The 23,466-nt window shown below is 45.2% G+C and overlaps 1 protein-coding gene across 2 annotated transcripts in view; it reads left to right on the plus strand.

Moving 5' to 3' along the window:
- LOC147110285 (ATP-dependent RNA helicase with zinc finger domain-like) overlaps positions 1-23,466 on the plus strand; it is a 332,514-nt gene that overhangs the window by 148,441 nt on the left and 160,607 nt on the right. For both annotated transcript variants that reach the window (XM_086000110.1, XM_086000111.1), the window contains exons 18-20: positions 1,155-1,300; positions 6,155-6,302; positions 13,727-13,910. In XM_086000110.1, coding sequence (XP_085856236.1) covers positions 1,155-1,300; positions 6,155-6,302; positions 13,727-13,910 — 478 coding nt within the window. The remainder of the gene's footprint in view (positions 1-1,154; positions 1,301-6,154; positions 6,303-13,726; positions 13,911-23,466) is intronic.

The raw sequence follows: 23,466 nt of genomic DNA on the forward strand, positions 1-23,466 counted from the left end.
GTTGCAGGGATGAGGGATTACAGTTGCGTGGATAGACTGGAGAAGCTGAGGTTGTTCGCCTTAGAGCAGAGAAGGCTAGGAGGAGATTTGATAGAGGTGTTTAAAATCATGAAGGGTTTAGCTAGAATAAATCAAGAGAAACTGTTTCCAATGGCTGAAGGGTCGATAACCAGAGGGCACAGATTTAAGGTGATTGGCAAAAGAGCCAGAGGCGACAGGAGGAAACATTTTTTTACACAGCGAGCTGTTGGGATTTGGAATGCGCTGCCTGATAGGGTGGTGGATGCAGAATCAGTAGTAGCCTTCAAAAGGGAATTGGATAATTACTTGACGGATATACTGCAGAGATATGGGAAAAGAGCCGGGGAGTGGGACTAACGGGATTGCTGTTTGAACGAGTTGGTGCAGACTTGATCAGCCGAATGGCCTCCTGTGCTGTACTATTCCACGATTCTATGATTGTCCTCCCTCACATTATCTCCTATTCCCCCTCTGAGGTGCAAACTGCTGCAATGCCTCTGCACTCGAAGTGTGAATGCTGTACATGTTCATCTTGTATTAATTTTACTTCCTCCCACCCCCCAAGCCCCTGGTATGGATGTTATCTTGATTCCAAATGTTTGTTTCTTTGGTGAGACTTGGCTGAGGTTGACACACTCTGGGGGATGAAAATGCGCTACTTTTATTTTTCTTTGGCCAATTTTCTCCACACCTCCCCTCGAGAGTTTGACTTGTGCTTGGGTACAGGTCGACAGGTGCCAGTCACCTTTCAAGTATCTGAACTGTGTGTGAATTATACCAAGAGGACCATCAAAGCCAAGCTTACCCTGTCCTGATTCAGCATCGACACGCCTGCAGTCACACCAAAACTCACAGATGGTGAGCAGAAGCTTTGATTATCCATCCCACTTCCCTAACCAAGGGTTGCTGAGGCTAATCATGGTGTCCTGGCTCAGATCAGCTAACTCCGCACCGACTGGGCAATTGAGCCTGGAACCTTGCTGGTTTGTTTGGCTCACCTATATGCTGAGCCATTGGGGGAGTGCATGTGGGTTGCTTTACAAAATAATCTGTGTTTTGCTATTTTAATTGGGGACATCAATGGTAAGAGTTTTGATTTAAATCTATAAACCAACTCCCATTTTGCCTTCCAGCTTAATCCTGTGGTATACAGCGAATTTGCTCGAGAACGAAACCTCCACATTTCTTTGATCAAGCGCTTATCACAGCTCTACCCACCTGACTTCTGCTGTCATATATCATTATCAGAACAGTACAGATCACATGAAGTCATCATCAGGTATTGCCGAAACCTGTCAGCTAGTATATTGAATGTTTTCCCTGAATATGTATTTAATTATGGTAATATGCCTGAGTTTGTAAATTTGTCATGTTGCTAGACAGTGTGGCACATCAAATTCTTTCTGAGCTAGTTTATGAGATCTTGTTACCATTGTTATTACTTGACTATAGCTGCACTTTGTCAAAAACAGTATCATCTGACATCATAATCTGCAGTGAGAAACATAATGCTGGCACTTGGATCTAAAATGGGGTTGTTGTATTTACTTTTAATTTCTTTTTGGAATGCTGATACAGGGATTTATGTAGATTGCATAATCACAGATTTTATGCATTCAGTTTCCTGGAATTTTTTCTTCTCACTCCTCCCCTAACATCCCTGCCTCCTCCTTCCTTTCTCTACCCCTTCCTCCTCCACCCATCGCCTCCTTCTCCAGGATAATGACTTATCTTGGGGTTTAGTTCTGCAGGCATTTGTTTGTGTGAGAATTGATGGGCCATTCTACTGTGGGGGCATCACAGCCTGGACTCCTCCTTTCCTCATCCAGTGTCCAGAAGGGTTACTGACTGGGTAGCGATGAGGAGTGTGAATCTTTGCCAAAGGAGGCCGAGGCTGATTGTAACACCCACGTACTATTTAGTGAGAATGGCCAACTCTGCACATATGGGGGATCAAACATGAGACCACCTTAATCCGTATAGTTCAGCGACATAATGTACACAAAAGGATCAAGAGGAACTGGTGTTGTTTTCAATATTTTTTGGGTCTGATTGCTGCTTATTTTACCTGAGGGCAGGTGACCAACCACACAGTTTTGAAGCTCGTCAGCACTGCTCTAAAACCAGCAGCCAAGAGGAAAGCAGTGGTAGTCCACAGTGTGCTTAAGGTTCAGAGTGGGGAAAAAAGGTCATTGGGGCATTGAGCCTGCTCCATCCAGAGTCCAGGGAAGGAAGTCAGCCGTCCTTACCCGGTCTGGCCTATATGTGACTCCAGACCCACAGCAATGTGGTTGATTCTTAATTGCCCTCTGAAATGGCCGAGCAAGCCACTCTGTTGTATAGGGATGGGCACTAAATGCTGGGCTAGCCAGCAGCGCCCCCATCCCGTGAATGAATTAGAAAAAAAAAAACCCGTAACCCCTGTTGGTCTCCCACTTCAAGAACCCACAGTTCTTTCTCCAACCCCCATGTGGTCTTCATTTTGGAACGGTGACGCATTTCTTGTCTTGTCAGCAGTAGTTCCATATCAGGTGACAACGTATTGCATTACAGTCTAGAATTTACTGTTGGTAATATTAGTGAGCAAGTCCACCGATGTTGCCTGGCCTGCTGAGTTTTTCCAGCATTTTCTGTTATCTCGGATTTCCAGCATCCGCAGTATTTTGCTATCGTACTAGTGTTTGGTTCACTGCCACACCTCTTCTAAGAATGGCTACCTTGAAGAAGTTCTGCTCTTCTCTTCGACGGGATCTCCGTTTGGCTCTTCAACCTTGTTCATCTTCATTCCTTCCAGTTTCCCTTCTCGTGTTTGATCAGGTATCTGCCCAGACTCGGTTTCACAGCCCTCTCATCCCCATTTCCCAGTCCCCTAACTGGCCTTTTAATCGGTTTCATTTCCTGTGCTTTTTCAGCCTTGACAAAGGGTTTTGACCTGAAACGTTGACTCTATTTCTCTCTCCACGGACGTTGCCTGACCTGCTGAGTTTTTCCAGCATTTTCTGTTGTTATTTCGGATTTCCAGCATCCGCAGTATTTTGCTATCGTGACATTCTCATGACATTCCTCTGTCCAAATTGTAACTGAGACATTAACCCTAGAAATGTGATGTTTATTTGCTAATGTCGCCAACAGTAACATCTGGGCTCGCATTGTTGGTACATTTCTAAAACCTCAGTTGTAATCTCTTTGTACGCATTGCCTTTTTTTTATTTTCATGTTCAAAATTGGGCCTTGGAACCTTACTGCTTCAGCATTTTTTAAATCTGCACTTAGAATGGGTTACTCCCAGTGAGTGACACCCATGAAAAGTGTTTGCACAATGTATTAATGAACCATCTATTACAAAAATTTATGAGTGGATTGTAACATTCCATTTCAAAAATCATTAACTTTTACGTCAGGCTCTGTCTCAATTTATTTTCAATTGTCAACACCTATGTGCAGTTATGGCTGTAGGTGGTGATGTAAACAGCTGTACTCCAATTTAAATCTATCATGGTAACATTAGTCCAAAAACATGCATTGAGATAGTAAACTAAATTTCCTGAATTGTCCTGCACTTCCTGACACTGGCATCTGAAGAGCTGTCAGACTTCCTGGCTCTCTCCTCATCCCAACATACATTGGCCTTTTCCTCTCAACTAGACAACCCAAAACTATTGGGGCATTTCCTGTAATGCCCTTCAGCCATTGACATATCACTCCCATAGTGACTGTCCATCTATCGGCCCTGAAGTCGCATGAATGGACCGCATGCAATGCCATGCACCTTCTCCCAGACACCCCTGTCCCACTGAGAGAAACAAACACAAAATCAGGAGGGAAGTATTAACCCAGGCATGAATTTTGTTGCTGTGTTGTGCTGGAACAGCGAACATTTACTTGGCCACAGAAGTGCCCCCCACAGCACTGACAGTAATTTCAGGGCCTGCTTGACATCGGAAGCCGTCAGTTGGACCACTACTGAAGGGAATATTGGGGTGTGAGGGAGTGAAGGTTTAGCCCCCTCGTGCCATCCCCAATAACAACCGCTGTAGTCCCTCCCTGCTAAGGTAGCTTCCCTGGCTTTGTTCTTTCTGTAGTTATCATGAAGACTCTAAATGTCAGCCTTGTGGGATGTCTTCAATTACTGAGCAGAGCTCCAGGTTTTAAGGTGGAGGGTGTTAAAATCATGAAATAGACCAGTCCAAACAAGACACAGAGGTGGATGAATAATGCTATCTGTTTCATTCTTGTCCACAGTAGATCCCCATGGAATAATCTACATCGGGTGCTCACCTGTATATGCTTTGCCGGGATGGGAACTTCTTGTACCTGCCGGTTCAGTGTCATTGCGGCTCAGTGGGCAGTACTCTTGCCTTTGAGTCAGAAGGTTGTGGGTTCAAGTCCCACTCATGAGACTTCAGCGCACAATCTAGGCTGACACTCCAGTGCAGGACTGAGGGAGTGCTGCACTTTCTGAGGCGCCATCTCTCGGATGAGATGTTAAACCGAGGCCACGTTTGTGCTCTCAGGTGGACGTAAAAGATCCCATGGCACTATTTTGAAGAAGAGTAGGGGAGTTGAGTTCTCCCTGGTGTCCTGGGGCCAATATTTATCCCTCAATCAGCATCATTAAAAACAGATAATCTAGTCATTATCACATTGCTGTTTGTGGGAGCTTGCTGTGTGCAAATTGGCTGCCACATTTCCTGCATTACAACAGTGACTACACTTCAAAAGCACTTCATTGGCTTTAAAGCGCTTTTGGATGTCCTGTGGTCATGAAAGGCGCTATAGAAATGCGACTCTTCTTTCTTTAAATTTGGTCAGTTTTGATGGTTGTAAGCGGTTTTTGATCCGAGCCCATTTGCTAGACGGACGGTTCAAATCGCCCCCGCCTTACGAACGTTCTATACCCGGGAATTATTATTCAGAGTGTAAATGAAATAAGTCCCGGACAGGAATGCTTCGGTGAAAAATCAAACTTGTATTTACTTGGTCCAACATACACTGACTAAAACATGCACTACTGAACAAAATCACTGTCTCTGTGGAGAATAAGATCCAGGTTACAAACAACATACATACAGTACAAAACTGGGGACTATAACAAGCAGTCATTCCCTTGTTGCTATGGTGGACTCTAATTCCACCCCTACCAACGAATTAACCAGTCGCATAAACCCCTTCGCCCGGCTGAACCAAACGAAGCTCCCACCCTCGGAATAGCCCAAAAGCTTCACTTCTGAGAGACTGTGCTTACCCCCACACGCGGTCGGTTTCGATCGCTCCGCTCGGCGGCTTCTCTGGTACTTCTTGTTAGTTCGATCTTGTTGGAGCAGGGAGTGAGAGAGAGAGAATGGTGGGAAAGAATCTATTTTTATAGTAGTCTGGCTACCCCCATCTTTTCCTGCCAATCTTTAAAATCTTTTTGTTTCTAAGCACTCCGGTGCTTAATCAGTGATGAGTCATCCTCGGACCCATGAGTATTGGATTAATGGCCCTAAGTCTGGGACGTATCTTTCGGTCTTTGTGTTGGGGAAAAAAACTGGCTCCTTTTTGGCTGGCTGAGGCCAGTGGGTTCATTGTTCTGCTTCTCTTCTGAGATGGAGGTGAGAAATGCTTTGCATATTAGAGTGGCTATCTAATAGGTTCAAGTTCAACAGGTGCCTCAGGGTCCTTAGCCCCTTCGTCAATGGCCCCCTTCCTTTTCCCAGGACTGTCGGACGAACCCATACATTCCGGATGACTGACAGTTCTTTTGTCACAGCCAACTGCCATGCGTTCTCTGGAGTTGTAACAAACCAGTCCCCCACGCATCTGCACAGGGCGATCTCACCACAGGGAAAACACCCTCAGCCCATAAAGTCCACAAAAATATTCTCGACTGAGTCCCTTCTTCAAACAGAGACTTTGCGATCTCTTCATGGTGTAACATTTACAGTCAAGTAATGCAATGCACCATGTGGAGATCTATCTGAACTCAATTTATTAGTATGTACTTGATGTTTCCCCTAAAACTCAATGTGAACTTTGAGCAAATACCTTTCATTAAATGAGTGAAATTATGTATCACGTGGGTTAACTGAAAAGTGCTATATATTTTGTAGCTGTATGCCAATTTAATCATTCTTTGCTGTTTTTTCATTAGTCTGGCATCAGAACTGTTCTACAGAGGGAACCTTACGGCGAACGGCAAACAGCCAACCCACAAAGATTTTTATCCCCTCAAGTTTTGTGTGGCCTGGGGAGCAGACGTACAAGACAGAAACAGCGCCAGCTATTACAACTGTTCTGAGGTTAGCACTGACTGATTCTACACTAATTCGATGTACTTGCGTAAGAGATGGAGGAGGTTCATTTTTTATATTGTCCGGAGATGTGTAATGAGATTAGTTACATTGGCAGTGATGAAAAATGTTATAAAGGACTGTTTATCTTGCACTTGATTTGAACTGTGAAAGATTATTGCTTTTCAGAAAGGTACTAATGGTTCTTCCAGCTGCTTTGCCTGATTATCCTTCATTTCTCGCTCTCTATTGGAATGGCCAATCTCCTTTTATTATACAGAAATGATCCAATTCGCCTAATTTCTCTGAAAGACAGGTTTTACAGACCAGCGTGGTTTTATTTTTATAGCGTGGTTTATGTTTTTGAGGTGTGGAGTGATTTAGATGACAGTTTGTTTGCCTTTTTTGATCTGGAGGTGTCTGTTGTGGCTTTGCCACCAACCACACACTGATCTGGAATCCGCCCACTCCAGGTGGTGTGCTATATATTCACCTTTTCATTGGCTAATTTTCCTTTCTGCACCACTTCTTCACTCTCCCTAGACTACACGTTGTGAGCTACTGCCATCCCGCCACCTATGCTGCTCTCTGAGTCACTCGGTGATTTATGTTTCAATACTTCTGTTTGCCGTGGGTGGGTGGGGGGTGAAATGGCCCTGTTCATTATGTATCTGCTTGGCAACCTCCCCTGACCTGAATATATTTTCCCTTTCACGGTGACATTTGTGGTATGTCACGGTAATTTCCCTGCACTGCTCCAAATTGATCCCTGAAGTCAGATAATGGAAAACTGGTTTGGATGCTTTCAAAAACCAATCCAGGAATGTAATTGCTGCAAGTGGTTCAGCAAGACGCAATACAAAATCCTAAATTCTTAGTTACAATTGTGTCTGAAGTTCACTTGCCCGAGGAAATTAACGGTGTTGAAATGTTATCTCTCATTGTCCAGTTCCCTTGAAGGAAGATGCCCCCATCGATCAGTGTTTGCTTTGTACATTGATAAAGCCAAGGACATCTGCTTATACAAACATTGTTTCATTTGCTAACGAAACATTAGATTAAGCCCATTATTAAACAGCATCAGCTCAATGGATTGCAGGATGCATTTTGTTATCTTATCCCTGGATTGATCGGATTACCCGCCCTACATCCTGAAGAAAAGAGAAAGCTCATTCTAATTGTGTCACTGTTGACCCATTACTGTCTGGTTTCACAACTCGAAGTGACCAGTCTTTGGCTGGCCGCCACATCAAATCAGAGAATCCCCACCTTCTGTTGCTTATCTTCTGTATTACTTTGTTGTAACTCACCTATATATGGTGAATCATTGGGGGTCATTTCAGTTTTTATTGTTGGGAGAGGAGCACGTGATGGTGGTTCAACAGCCCCTTATACCTCGCCCAGTTTCCTTTTCCACACCTGTTCTGTCGCCCGTTTCTTGCCCGCGAAAAAAGTTCAATTTAACCCCATTGATCCAAAATGTTCATTGCCTCTTGGTATGTGTCTGCCTCATTCATTGAATGTATTTCAGCCTCCACGTACAGATCCTTTTCCCATCCTTGTTCTCCATTCTCTGATCTCGCACGTTTTGTTTGTGTGCTTCGCTTTCTTGTTCATAGAATCATAGAAACTTGCAGCACAGAAGGAGGCCATTCAGGCCCGTCGTGCCTCTTTGAAAGAGCAGTCCTGCTCAGTCCCACATCCCCGCTCTTTGTCCGTAACCCTGGAAGTTCCTCATCCTCAAGTACCCGTCCAACTCCCTTTTAAAAATTATTGATGGAATCAGCTTCCACCAACGATTCAGGCAAAGCGTTCCAGATTCCAACAACTGAGTGAAACATTTCTTCTCGCTTCCCCTCTCGATCTTTTGCCAATGATTTTAAATCTATGACCTCTGGTTATTGATCCACTCGCCAGAGGGAATACTTTTTCTCTCTCTCTACTCTACTCTATTAAAGCTTTTCATCATCTTGAAAACCTCTTGGTCACCTTGTTGTTATTGTTTATCTCCAGAAGAAGTGAGCGATGCTTCCAGTATGAAGCTATTTGCACAGTATGGGTGGGCGGACCACGGCAGACACTGTGCTCAAACTCTCAAAGGGACCATGTCCACGGGCTTTTTTTTTTACCTGAGACTTGGGCTGGCTGTCTATCTATTCAGCTGTACATGGTAACTGAATAATATGCAAAGATTGAGGAAGACATAACTTAGTGTCAAACTACCATTCTTCTGTTATCTGTTCCTCCTTTGATGCATACAAAATTTTAAAAGCACCAATTACACCTAAAGCTAAACTATGGGAAATGTAAGAGAAGTGTTGCCTGCAGGATAATCCATCTTTTGGGGGGAAGGGCTGAACATCCCGCTGTGTACATGGCCATAATTGAATTTTCCCTCCTCTGCTCATTGATAATGAGGATGCTGATTAACGTAAAAAAACAATTAGGCACTCGGTCTAAGTATTAAACAAGGCTTTAATCAACTGTTTTTCAACCTGGAGATCTAGTTGTGTCCTTCACTAGTTCCTGTTGAGGAATGTCCTGAGCAAACTGGGCCCAATCCCGAGTATTTATACTCTCCCTGGACAGCGCCACCAGCAGGCCGCCCAGTATTATTTCATAAGTCATTTCCACAGTAATGACCAGATTCATGTCACTGATCACCACTGGATTCCATCGATCCGCATACTGTTGTGGGCCATCGGTGATATCAAATGAGCAGATTCATGGCGAGCTCGCGCCCCAAAGTCGCAGACATCCCGAGAACAGACTTCGGCTACAAGGCTAGATAATTCAAATATTTTGCTTTGCTTTTTCCAAATTAGAGGAAGTATTGTTATTGAAAGTGCTTTTACACACTTGCCATCTATAATTCAACAGCAGAATATTCAGAGAACTTTGTAATACATGATTTTTAGTGGAAGCATTTTAATAATGCAGTGGCCCAGTACATCTTTGCGGGTGCTTGCCGCTCTCGGGTTGTGGTTGACCTGGAAATGCTCTAATGTACTCATCGTAGTAGTCTATATAATAGTGTGTCCACTGTCCATCCTCTCTTCATATCTGCCCCTTTTTGAAGAGCTGATTGGTCTTTTGAAACCATGCAACTGTAATATTACTGTCAGACCAATGTTTAAATTGAGGCACCAGTCCAGTTCCAATGCAGACGCTCCTGATGATGATGCATCATTTTAATAGTTACTGATAAGCGGAGGTGATGAATAGTCAGAGCAGGTCGAGACCACCAATAATGGCAGGTGGGTCCAGCTGCTTTCAGGCTGGCAGCACGTGAGCAAAATGCTTGGGTTGGCCACTACCTCGCAGCAGTGTTGCTCACTCTCTGCCCACTCAGTCTGAGCGCGACCCTGAGCCCGGTGAGGCACTGCCTCTCACTCCTGCATATTTATTCACAAGTTGATCTTGGACTCCAGCTCTCACTATCCCCATTCTGTCTCTCACTCGGTGAGCTGCGCTGGATTTGAGCTGCTATTGGTTTAAAAGCCCCCTCTGCAGCTGGATGCTGGGACCTGCCTGCAGGTGGAGTTGCTGCAAACTGGGACTCTCCAATGCTACATGTCTGCAGCTGTAACTAATGAAGCTCCGCTGCGCACGTAACTGGGATGTCTATCTGTGGGATCTCTCTTGTCTTATCTCTGCAATTCCACCACAAGTATGTGTGATGTATACTTTTATGCATGGCATTTAACTTATACATATATAATTTGATTACATTGCATATCACAAGATCATTTTGTGAGAGGAAGGATGTTTGACTCTGGTTCGTTCAAACAGCCAGAAAGATCTTGAAGTCCCCCATTGCAGCATCCAATTGTTTTTTAAAATTATGTAGGGTTTTCACCTCCACTACTCAATCTGGAAGTCCATTCAATGTATTGACCATTCTCTCTCTCTCTCTGAAGAACTTCCTGATATTGGTTCTAAATTTTCTTTAAACTAGCTTGAACCTGTGTACCCTTGTCTGACTCTCACAATTTAGCTGAAAGTAATTTTCAGGGTTTGCCTTTCCCGTACAACTATCCCGATTGCCTTTCCGCTACTTCCTCTCACACTAAAAATGTCCAAGTTTCTCCAATCTTTCTCCTAACTCGTGAGAATAGAGTCGCTCTTCTCTTTGTTCCTCCAGTTCTCGAGTGTCTCCCTTGTGTCTCGGTGACCAGAGCTGGTCACAGTTCTCGAGTGTCTCCCTTGTGTCTCGGTGACCAGAGCTGGTCACAGTTCTCGAGTGTCTCCCTTGTGTCTCGGTGACCAGAGCTGGTCACAGTTCTCGAGTGTCTCCCTGGTGTCTCGGTGACCAGAGCTGGTCACAATTCTCGAGTGTCTCCCTTGTGTCTCGGTGACCAGAGCTGGTCACAGTTCTCGAGTGTCTCCCTGGTGTCTCGGTGACCAGAGCTGGTCACAGTTCTCGAGTGTCTCCCTTGTGTCTCGGTGACCAGAGCTGGTCACAGTTCTCGAGTGTCTCCCCTGTGTCTCGGTGACCAGAGCTGGTCACAGTTCTCGAGTGTCTCCCTTGTGTCTCAGTGACCAGAGCTGGTCACAGTTCTCGAGTGTCTCCCTTGTGTCTCGGTGACCAGAGCTGGTCACAGTTCTCGAGTGTCTCCCTTGTGTCTCGGTGACCAGAGCTGGTCACAGTTCTCGAGTGTCTCCCTGGTGTCTCGGTGACCAGAGCTGGTCGCAGTTCTAGAGTGTCTCGGTGACCAGAGCTGGTTACAGTTCTCGAGTGTCTCCCTGGTGTCTCGGTGACCAGAGCTGGTCACAGTTCTCGAGTGTCTCCCTGATGTCTTGGTGACCAGAGCTGGTCACAGTTCTCGAGTGTCTCCCTGGTGTCTCGGTGACCAGAGCTGGTCACAGTTCTCGAGTGTCTCCCTTGCGTCTCAGTGACCAGAGCTGGTCGCAGTTCTCGAGTGTCTCGGTGACCAGAGCTGGTCACAGTTCTCGAGTGTCTCCCTGGTGTCTCGGTGACCAGAGCTGGTCACAGTTCTCGAGTGTCTCCCTGGTGTCTCGGTGACCAGAGCTGGTCACAGTTCTCGAGTGTCTCCCTTGCGTCTCAGTGACCAGAGCTGGTCACAGTTCTCGAGTGTCTCCCTTGTGTCTCGGTGACCAGAGCTGGTCGCAGTTCTCGAGTGCCTCGGTGACCAGAGCTGGTCGCAGTTCTCGAGTGTCTCGGTGACCAGAGCTGGTTACAGTTCTCGAGTGTCTCCCTGGTGTCTCGGTGACCAGAGCTGGTCGCAGTTCTCGAGTGTCTCCCTGGTGTCTCGGTGACCAGAGCTGGTCGCAGTTCTCGAGTGTCTCGGTGACCAGAGCTGGTCACAGTTCTCGAGTGTCTCCCTGGTGTCTCGGTGACCAGAGCTGGTCACAGTTCTCGAGTGTCTCCCTGGTGTCTCGGTGACCAGAGCTGGTCAAGTACTCGAGTGTCTCCCTGGTGTCTCGGTGACCAGAGCTGGTCACAGTTCTCGAGTGTCTCCCTGGTGTCTCGGTGACCACAACGGGTCACAGTTCTCGAGGTGCAGTTGGACCAGAGTCCAATACAATTTGATCATTATTTCCTCTAACTTGTACTCGACTGTTTGGGCTCATTTTATCGACTTTGTTAATTGCTGCTCTGCACTGGTTGAACATGTTGAATGTTGACTCTAAGACTATGAGGTCTCTTTCAACTCCATCCTTAACTATTTCAGCATCATTCATGGAGCATCTGTGTTGTCCATTCTACGTGCAGCACTTTATACTTGCCCGCAATAAATTTCACCTGCCGTTGTTTTACCCACTTAGATATTCTGTCCGACTCATTTTGTAATTTCTGAACGACCTCCTGTGATCTGACTGTCCCTCCTGCTTTGGCATCCTCTATAAATTTTTGACTATTTTGCATTGACTTTGTGAATCAGTCATTAATGTAAATTTTAAACAATAGTGGTCCCAACGGTGACCTCTGAGCCACTTCACTCAGCAAAGGACTGTGGCAAACCTGATAAGTTGTGCCTGGACTAGCATTTGACACACAAAGTTTTATATACACACCTGGGGTCAGCCTGCAGTGGGTGGAAACGATCAAGTTTGAGCTATGGAGGGAACGTCTGTGTCGGACATAGTGAGAAAAGTTTAGAGAGTTGACAAAAGACATTGAGAGAGGAGGGGGAAAGTGTGCGAGAAGCATCCTGAGTGAATGGTAGACAGAGAAAAGGCGACACCAGGGTAAGAGAGGATCACACAGAGTGACTAAAATCAGATAGAAATCCAGAGACAATGAGAGAGGTTTTAAGAGGCCTACGGATGGGAGAGAAACTGTTGAAGTGGCAGATAGAGAGAGAAAGCAGGCGAAGGTGTGGGGAAACAAATACTAGTATTTATTTGGCACATTATCATGTCAGTAAAAGGTCTCAAAGCAATTCATGCAGTGAATTACTTTGTGGAATGCAGCAACTGTTTTGTAGGCAAGCAGATCAGCCATTCTAAGACAGGATGAACAGAAATAATTGGAGATAAAATGAGCAGCAACCTCCTTACAGGAGAAGAGATCAGTAGATGGGTTTGCCTGTGAGCAGATATTAATTACTATTTGAAGTGCATTGCATATTATTCAGACAGAATTGCAGGCAACAGTTCCATTTGAATGAATATCAGGAATGTGGTGGTCCTTGGAAACTTCTCCCTTTTTAGGGGCAGAACTGTCTAGCCTTGGTTAGTAACCAGTCATGAATCAGTGCCTCCATTGGATATTAATTAGTTACGTCTATCTCCATTGGCAGGATAGGCTGAGCCTAAGGTCAAGGTGGCTGAGCTTTCTCATTTGCCATAGAATCTACACCAAGTTGAACTTCTTAAAGCGGAGCACAGGTCATATACCTCGGAGGTTGGTGAAAGGCATTTTTGTTGAACCAGATATGGTGCCAAAGCTTGAGTTAGTAGACACTACAGTGAAGAAGATGTTGCACTTAATGTATAGATTCCTTGTACACAAGCTATATTGTTTCAGTGTTTTATTTGGAGCTCCAGGGCAGTGAGATATCGAATGACCATCTATCTTTTTAACAAATGGTGCAAGATCCATCGACCACTATCAATGTTATCTTTTTAATAAAACATGTGTTGACTGGAAAAGTTTGCAATGCAGTAGGTACAGCGTTGTCTGCAGTGCAGACTTACCATGCTGAGCAGCTTACTCAGTAGAGCAGGCCCATCGAGGAACTGAGCCTGTCCAAAGTGAACATTAAAGCATTGATGCCCCTTTTAAATAAGTTGAAAACTGAAATATTCCCAGTTTCCGTGCAAGTTGGCCACTGCCAAGTAATTTTACTTCCTTGCCTTCATACAGTAGCATTTTTAAGAGGATTCTAAGCAAACCTGTGTGTTTTAGGGTGGGAGGGAATCATTGGAGGAAAGTGAACCTACTATTTAAATGTAATCTGTTTCAGGTTTTGGAAGTTGCTGAGCAAGTGGAGGAATTGCAGAAGAGATGGCCTGTGGCCTGGGGGAAGCTGGATGAAAATAGCATAGGCGTCGTGACGCCATATGCCAATCAAGCCATGCGAATCCGTGCAGAGATACAGAAAAAGAAACTGAATGATGTCACTGTTGAACAGGTCCTGAACATACAAGGTGAGTGCCCTGAACATCTTTTATACAACTCGCCAGTGCACAGCAGGTCTGGCAGCATCTGTAAAGAGCCAAGACAGGTTAACTTTGAAGACCCTTCATCAGAACTATAGGCTTGTCTGGTCTCCGATGCTCACAGATCTGTCGTGTATTACAGCATTTTCTGTTTTATTTTACATTTCTAAAATTTGCAGTTTTTCTTATCCTAAATATTTACCATTTGATTAACTTTGTACAAACAAATCCCAAAATGCTGACAATTGTTAGTTTGAGATGATCTGGTTTCTGATATTTTACATCTGTTATCTGTGAATAAAATTTAATAATTGTATTTAATGAATTTATTAAAACTTTTCTGAAGAACTGTGAGGAGGTGTGCGTGAGAGTAGGTGTCCCTCCGAAGAACCATGCAGTATGCCTGGCTGTGAACAGGAATGTTCAGTGTGTGCTACATTGTGGACGTGGCACAGTGGAATTATCCTAACTTTACAGTACCTTCAAAAAGTTCATTTGTTTCAGTGCTGAGTAGTAAATGCTATTTTCAAAGGTTAGTCACAAATTAGGGAATGTGGTAAAACCCAAGTTCACGAACTCTGATTCCATGTGCATTGAGTTCCTTCTCTCAGCAGGGAATAAGGAATTGGGCCGAGGCCAGGTGCTTCTCCCAGATTGAACAGGGGGAAATTGTTTGATGAATCAGCTCAAAAGCCACATTACTTCTAAAGAACTGTTTGGGCAGTACAATGTCAGAGGTCTGGGAATAGCTGCCTGCCAGTCCTGTGTGGAAAGGAAGATCGAGAGCCATTTTTGTAAATTATTTTTAAAAATCCCTCTTCTCTTGGAGGTGCTGGGGTGGAGCTCCATGAGCATGTGCCACCCTCTGGTACTTTGGTCAAGCAGCAGCCATTCTTCATGCATGAGCGTACGTCGTGAGCATCAGCAATTTGTTCCAATGTTGGAAGTATCACATCCAAGCACAAGTCTCCCTCTCCGTCTCTCGCAGGCATGCACACATGTTGTTTGCAGCAGGTCACTGGATATTGCTCAAACGTTGAATCACCTGGTTTTTGTGCCCTTCCAATCCTAGGGAAACTGAACATTGCAGCGTGCCTTTCACTGTAGTGTGCATGATGTGGTCAGACTGGGGCGAATGGAGCCTTCATGTAGCTTGAGCTGTACAAACTTTACCAACTGAACCATTGAGAGTTGGAAAAGACATGAATCTGTGCAAATGAATGGGCTTTGGTTCCTACTGAATGATTTTATTGCCGTGATACTGGACACAAACTGAAAGACAGAATTGTATCTATCGATGCTTTTAACAAAGTATGTTGTAATAGTTCCCCCCAAAATACTGTGTGACAATTTAGACGGGAGCAGTCGCCCCCTGATTTTGTTTTGTGCACCCCTTGTGCTGGAAAACAAATGCCCAATCAATCATAAACAAATTGTCTCTTCAAGGTTATGATAGGTTAATGAGCATTTGTACTGGCCTGAAGCTAATTGCTGGCTATTGACGCATTCCAGATCTATAATGAGGTGGATTAAATTGCCAGTTACAAACAGTTGGGTACAGTGTGGTAATTACAAGACATTGTACCTTTTGATTTTGCCAGCCTCAGATCTGTTTCCATACAAACGTCCTAAGTCCAGGTAACTTTGCTGAATGACATGAAATCCTGGAACTTAATAGCACGATTTGGCCAAGCCATCAGTGTTGCTTGCATTGATGCCAAATCAAACATCAGACAGTGGTGGTACCTGTCACAGTACAATCATTGCAAGACAATCACTGCAAGGCTGATTTCTGGTTGAGTGGCTTGATTGCTCTAATGGTGGTGTGCTGCTCTCTCTTACTGCCATGGCTGGAAGATTCAGGCCAGGATGAGGTCCAAGCAAGTTGACTTGCACAGTGTTTTTAATAAATACAATGCTGCTGTGAGTAGGGAACTAAATCATCTCCAGAGTCTTTGTTAACTTATCCCAACTTGTAATGATTTCGGAGAGATGAACCAAATCCAAGCGGGAACCTCCCCAAATCCTCTCTCTTCATTCCCAGTTGCACAAATTACTTCTAAGCTTGGCTTCAGCAAGGATGTTCCCCTTTCAGGCAGGTTTTTGAGAGATCCCGTCTGTCCCATTCTGGGTAGGAGGGTTTGCTTTGTGATGTGGATAGCACACAGTTGGTTCCTATCGAGTACATATCTGACCAGCATTGACCGCCACATATGACATTATACTTTGACCCTTGCACATTATCCTTCTCCCAAGAAACCTATTTTCTAACCCTCCAGCAATGATGCTCTGTAACCAGTTGCTAGGAAGCAAGATATACGGAGTCAATTACTTCTCCCCACGCCGCCCCGCCAACTCTGTTTACCATCTTGCAGGACAGTGTTGGAACTATGGTGAAACCAAGTTTACACTGTATTGTGCAGAATGTTGAATTGGTTAATGACCACGTTAAATGCAAGAATTGAACTCCAGTGGAGCAAATTGCTGTTCCTCAGTTCTACCTTATGGAATTTCTGATCAAAGCATAAACTAATATCCTGCTATGTGGCATTGATGCTTTTCTCCTCATTAGAAATAAGCCTCATGAATGCACACTGGAAGAAATATCAACATTTACCATCCTGAAAAACTTGTCTGGACAAAGACTAACGTTTTAAAACGACTAGTGCATGACCTTACTCACACTTTATTTAAAAAAATGACCTTTATTATATGTATTGTACTATATATTACAGCAGATTTCCCATTGTGCAGCTCATGGTGAGTTAGACATTCTGGAATAGCTGATGGAGCACACCTGAGAGCATTGACAAAAGAGGTTCTGAAGTCTGGGAACATAGGGGATAGTACAGGGCTCTGGCAGCATTAAGGATGTAGTTTGGCAAAATGGAGAGGGTGTCTTTGGATCTAGGAGTGGTGGTGAGGGGTGAGAGAGTCTTGGAGAGGCAGGTCCAGGGCAACTGAATAGGGTGGTTGAAGTCTGGCAGTATTGGGGAGTTGATGGGATCTGGAATGAATGTGAATAAACGTTTAACAACCTCCTGGGGTCGAGGGGTCCAGAGGATATTCAACTGGTTCTTGTAATGATCAATAACATGTCATTCTATAGTGGACACTAGGTGGAGCCGTAGAGCTGTATATAGCTGTATGTATATAAGACTACACTACCCAGCTGTATGTATATTAAGACTACATTACCCATGAGGCACAAGGCTACCCACAAGGCAGCAGTTAAGATGGATGCCTCTACAGATACTGTACCAGTCCACATGTGCTCAATAAAGTGTCTAGCAAAAGCTAGCTGTGTTCATAATAAGAATGTCTAGTTATTAATGAACAGAAGAGTTCTTAGCCCATTTTATACCATCAGGACCCCCACATTGCTGTCTGTGAGCTGCCTTCCCTGGTCCATCCAAAGACTCATTTGCACTCTCTGGCATCACCTTCACTGTTTCCCCTGTTGTCAGGTTCCTGTCTTTACTTACCTGCCTTAGTGCTGTGATTGACATGGGCGGTCAGAAGAAACCTAATAATTCAAATGTATCTTCCGGCAGGGTTTAAATCACTTGGAAAATTAAACTGCAATCCCTTCAACCTTTCCACTGAAATAACGAACATATTCTCAGTGAATAACAAAAATAACCGTTGCTAAGCACAGGTTTTGTCTAAGTGAGCAGTTTAGAATAGAAAAGATGTATTAGTTAATATTTTAAATCTGAAATCTGCATGAAATAAAGCTTCGAGAATTCACCGCCAGCTTTTTTTTTAGTTGATGCAGACTGTTGTGTCCATGCATACACTTCTATGAAGGGTGATGGCTGTATTGTCTTTGAATAATGTGTTTGCGGGTCTCTTTTTTTGTTGTTTGACCCAGTGCGCAAATACAAATGAGGTTAAACTTTGCCCGTCTTGGCTTGTGCAGCAACGGGATCCTGTTTCAATGATACTTGAGTGCAATACTGAGGGAGTACGGCATTGTTATACATGCCGGATTTTGGTTGAGATGGTGAACTGAAGTCCTGTCTGCCTGCTCAGTCATGAAAGTCATGTTTGCCGGCATGGCGATGGCTCGAGGGGCTGAATGGTCTACTCCTGTTCCTATGTTAAGGCAGTTCGTGCTGCCTCTGCTGTTGTGTGAATTGTATTTTTGTGTTTTTTTTTAAATGAATTTAACAGCAGAATTATTGGTTAACGCTGAGGTGCTTTGGCAACAATGCCCTTTAAATCATTTGCATTTTAGGTTGAGTCACTGACGGAGAGATCTAACTGACGGCAGGGCCATGACCTGTAACTTGACAGTTTTTATCTGTAGTTCATAGATATTCTGATCACAGCATAACAATCTCGTCAAAAGCCGGTAACACATATTTTGAGATTTGCCTGTACACCATGATTAACATTCTGCGCCAGGGCTTTTAATTCACCATTCACAGTCACATGCTGCTGTTTGTTTTCCATTTTGAGCAACCACAGAATTTACACAACTCCAGGATTTTAATTTTTGACCAAATCCTTGAGCAAATTTTTAAACTGTTACCAATTATTAAAAAAATAGAAACTCAGCATGTTGTGCTGTGTTGAATAAATTGGCTGCTGGCAAAGTATGAAAGGGAAGCTCTTGTACATCATGGGACTGTAATGGAACTAAATGTTACTAATCCCCTGAAGTCATCTTGGAGTAACCATTCAGAAATTAAAATTGACTTCATCTGTTCAGGTTTGAAGTTTGATTTTGGGTTTCAGGGAGGAGAATGGAAGATCTCTCTCTGATAGAAAGGTAAATGTTGTTCCAGACCTAGATTTGATGGGAGGGAGGGGGACATTAATTTAACATCACAGTGTGACATGCTGCAAGTGCCAGGCGCACTCCAACAAGCGAGAGTCTAACCACCGCCCCATGACATTCAACGGCATTGCCATTGCCGAATCCCCCACCATCAACATCCTGGGGGTCACCATTGACCAGAAACTGAACTGGACCAGCCACATAAATACTGTGGCCACAAGAGCAGGTCAGAGGCTGGGAATTCTGCGGCGAGCGTCTCATCTCCTGACTCCCCAAAGCCTTTCCACCATCTGCAAGGCACAAGTGAGGAGTGTGATGGAACACTCTCCACTTGCCTGGATGAGTGCAGCTCCAACAACACTTGAAGCTCGACACCATCTAGGACAAAACAGCCCATCCACCACCTTAAACATTCACTCCCTCCACCACCGGCGCACCATGGCTGCAGTGTGTACCATCCACAAGATGCACTGCAGCAACTCCCCAAGGCTTCTTCGGCAGCACCTCCCAAACCCGCGACCTCTGCTACCTAGAAGGACAAGGGCAGCAGTTGCTTGGGAACACCACCACCTCCAAGTTCCCCATCAAGTCACACACCATCCTGACTTGGAAATATATCACCGTTCCTTCATCGTCGCTGAGTCAAAATCATGGAACTGCCTACCTAACAACACTGTGGGAGCACCATCACCACACGAACTGCATCGGTTCAAGAAGGCGGCGCACCACCAGCTTCTCGAGGGCAATTAGGAATGGGCAATAAATGCTGGCCTTGCCAGTGATGCCCACGTCCTAGGAACGAATATATTAAAAAATTGGCAACTTGCATGGAAGCCTTAATGTAATTGTCCAGTCTGATTTCTCTCGTTTTTTAACATGTCAATTTATATATTGCTCCATTTAGCAAAAACTCATGTACTTATACTTGTGTTGTGCCTTTCCCATGACAAATGATCAAAGGTAAATTACAGGAGACAAAGGACACCGACTTGGAAATGGGAGATAAGTTACCAGAGGTGATTGAGGGCACAATCAAAGCCATAGTTACTGAAGCCTTTCAAGTTTGGGAGTGAGGGACCATTGTGGAGGGATGGTGTCAGACATGTGGGAATTCAGGGACCCCGGTGCCCCTGATGACCACGTGTGCCAGAGATGCATCCATCTGCAGCTACTAGCAGACCGCATTGAGGCGCTGGAGCTGCGGGTGGATGGGTTGTTGAGCATTCACGATGCTGAGAGGGTCGTGGATAGCACGTTTCGTGAGTTGGTCACACCGCAGGGAAGGGATGCACAGGAAGACAGGAAATGGGTGACCACCAGGCGGAGCAATAGAAGCAGGCAGGTAGTGCAGGAGACCCCTGTGACCATTCCCCTCTCAAACAAGTATACCGCTTTGGATACTGTTGAGGGGGATGACTCACCAGGGGAAGGCAGCAGCAGCCAACTTCCTGGCACTGGGGGTGCTCCTGCTGCCCAGGAAGGGGGGAAAAAGAGTGGGAGAGCAATAGTGGTAGGGGATTCTATAGTAAGGGGAACAGATCGGCGTTTCTGTGGCCGTAGACGTGAATCCAGGATGGTTTGTTGCCTCCCTGGTGCCAGGGTCAAGGATATCACTGAGCGGCTGCAGGGCATTCTGGAGGGGGAGGGTGAACAGCCAGAGGTCGTGGTCCACATTGGTACCAACGACATAGGTAAAAAGAGGGATGAGGTCCTGCAGCAAGAATTTAGGGAGCTAGGTGAAGGATTAAAGAGCAGGACCTCAAAGGTTGTAATCTCTGGATTACTCCCGGTGCCACGTGCTAGTGAGTATAGAAATAGGAAGATAGAACAGATGAATGCGTGGCTAAAGGGATGGTGCAGGAGGGAGGGTTTTAGTTTCCTGGATCACTGGGTCTGCTTCTGGGAAAGGTGGGACTTGTACAAGTCGGACGGTTTACACCTGAACCAGAGGGGAACCAATATCCTTGCGGGGAGGTTTGCTAGCACTGCTGGGGGGGGTTTAAACTAACTTGGCAGGGGGATGGGGTACAGAGTGGAGCTATAGTAGGGGGTGATTTACAGCCAAATACAGAGGAAAAAACAAGTCAGCTGGGAAGGCAGAGCAAATATGTGAAGGCAAAAGGGAATATGGCAGGGCTGGAAGGCATTTATTTTAATGCAAGGAGTCTTGCAAATAAGGTGGATGAACTGAAGTTGTTGTTGAACACATGGGAGTACGATATTGTTGCCATCACGGAGACATGGTTGAGGGAGGGTCAGGACTGGCAGCTCAATATTCCGGGGTATAGAATCTTCAGGCGAGACAGAGGGGGGTGTAAAAGGGGAGGGGGTGTTGCGATATTAATTAAGGAGTCAATTACTGCTGTAAGGAGGGATGATATATTAGCGGGTTCCTCAAATGAGGCCATATGGGTAGAACTTAAAAACAAAAAGGGGGCAAGCACTTTGCTGGGAGTGTACTATAGGCCCCCAAACAGTCAGGGGGAGATAGAGGAACAGATATGTAGGCAAATCTCAGAGAAGTGTGAAAATAATAGGGTAATAATAGTGGGGGATTTCAACTTCCCCAATATAAATTGGGATAGTCAGAGTGTGAAAGGCTTAGAGGGTGCAGAATTCTTAAAGTGCATCCAGGAGAGCTTTTTGAGCCAACATGTAGAAAGTCCTACAAGAGAGGGGGCGGTACTGGACCTAATTCTGGGGAATGTAGCCGGGCAAGTGGTGGAAGTATCAGTAGGAGAGCATTTTGGCGACAGTGACCATAATTCGGTGAAATTTAAGGTGGTCATGGAAAAAGACAAAGACGGCCCGGAAATAAGGGTTCTAAATTGGGGGAAGGCCGATTTTAATATGATAAGGCAGGATCTGGCCAAAGTGGACTGGGAGCAGCTACTTATAGGAAAATCCACATCAAAACAGTGGGAGACTTTCAGAAGGGAAATAGAGAGAGTACAGCGCCAACATGTTCCTGTAAAGGTCAAGGGTGGGACCAACAAGCAAAGGGAACCTTGGATGACAAGGGAGATACAAAAATGCATTAGAAATAAAAGGGGGGCTTTTGGCAGTTACAAAAGACTAAAGACGGAAGAAGCCCTAGAGGAGTATAAAAAGTGCAGGGGCATACTTAAAAAAGAAATTAGGAGGGCGAGGAGGGGCCATGAAATAACACTGGCGAGCAAAATAAAGGAAAATCCTAAGATGTTTTATAAGTATATTAAGGGCAAGAGGATAACCAGGGAAAGGGTAGGGCCCATTAGGGACCAAAGTGGCAATCTGTGTGTAGAACCAGATGATGTAGGCGGGGTTTTAAATGAATTTTTTGCATCTGTGTTCACTATGGAGAAAGACTATGCAGACATAGAAATCGGGCAAGGGGATTGTGACATACTTGAACATATTAGCATCGAGAGGGAGGAGGTGCTAGCGGTTTTAGCAAGCCAAAAAGTCGATAAATCCCCAGGCCCGGACGAGATGTATCCCAGGTTGCTGTGGGAGGCAAAGGAGGAGATTGCAGGGGCTCTGACACAAATTTTCAGAACCTCTCTGGCCACAGGGGATGTACCAGAGGACTGGAGAACAGCTAATGTAGTACCATTATACAAGAAGGGTAGCAGGGATAAACCAGGGAATTACAGGCCAGTGAGCCTAACATCTGTGGTAGGGAAATTATTGGAAAAAATTCTGAGGGACAAAATTAGTCTCCACTTGGAGAGGCAAGGATTAATCGGGGATAGTCAGCATGGCTTTGTCAAGGGTAAATCATGTCTGACAAATCTGATTGAATTTTTCGAGGGGGTGACTAGGGAGGTGGATGAGGGAAATGCTGTGGATGTGGTTTACATGGACTTCAGTAAAGCTTTTGACAAAGTCCCGCATAGGAGACTGGTCAAGAAGGTAAGAGCCCATGGGATCCAGGGTGCCTTGGCGCGTTGGATCCTAAACTGGCTGAGTGGCAGGAGGCAGAGGGTGATGGTCGAAGGTTGCTTTTGTGACTGGAAGCCTGTGTCCAGTGGGGTACCTCAGGGATCGGTGCTGGGTCCCTTGTTGTTTGTGATCTACATAAATGATTTGGATGAGAATGTAAAAGGGATGATCAGTAAGTTTGCAGATGACACGAAAATTGGTGGGGTGGTAAATTGCAAGGGGGAAAGCCTCAGGCTACAGGACGATATAGACGGGTTGGTCAGATGGGCGGAAAAGTGGCAAATGGAATTTAACCCTGAAAAGTGCGAGGTGATGCATTTTGGACGGACAAATAAGGCAAGGGAATACACAATGAGTGGTAGGACCCTAGGAAGTACAGAGGGTCAGAGGGACCTCGGTGTACATGTACATAGATCTCTGAAGGCAGCGGAACAAGTAGATAAGGTGGTTAAAAAGGCATATGGGATACTTGCCTTCATTAGCCGAGGCATAGAATATAAGAGCAGGGAGGTTATGATGGAGCTGTACAAAACGCTGGTGAGGCCACAGCTGGAGTACTGTGTGCAGTTCTGGTCGCCTCACTATAGGAAGGATGTGATTGCTTTGGAGAGGGTGCAGAGAAGATTCACCAGGATGTTACCTGGGATGGAGCGCCTCAGCTATGAAGAAAGACTAAACAGGCTGGGGTTGTTTTCCTTGGAGCAAAGAAGGCTGAGGGGGGACCTGATTGAGGTGTACAAAATGATGAGGGGCATAGATAGGGTAGACAAAGAGGAACTTTTCCCCTTAGTAGGGGGGGTCAATAACAAGGGGGCATAGATTCAGGGTAAGGGG

This window comes from Somniosus microcephalus, chromosome 11, assembly GCF_052327205.1.
Source record: "Somniosus microcephalus isolate GS21.2 chromosome 11, FLI_Smic_1.0, whole genome shotgun sequence".
In the NCBI taxonomy this organism is placed as follows: Eukaryota; Metazoa; Chordata; class Chondrichthyes; order Squaliformes; family Somniosidae; genus Somniosus; species Somniosus microcephalus.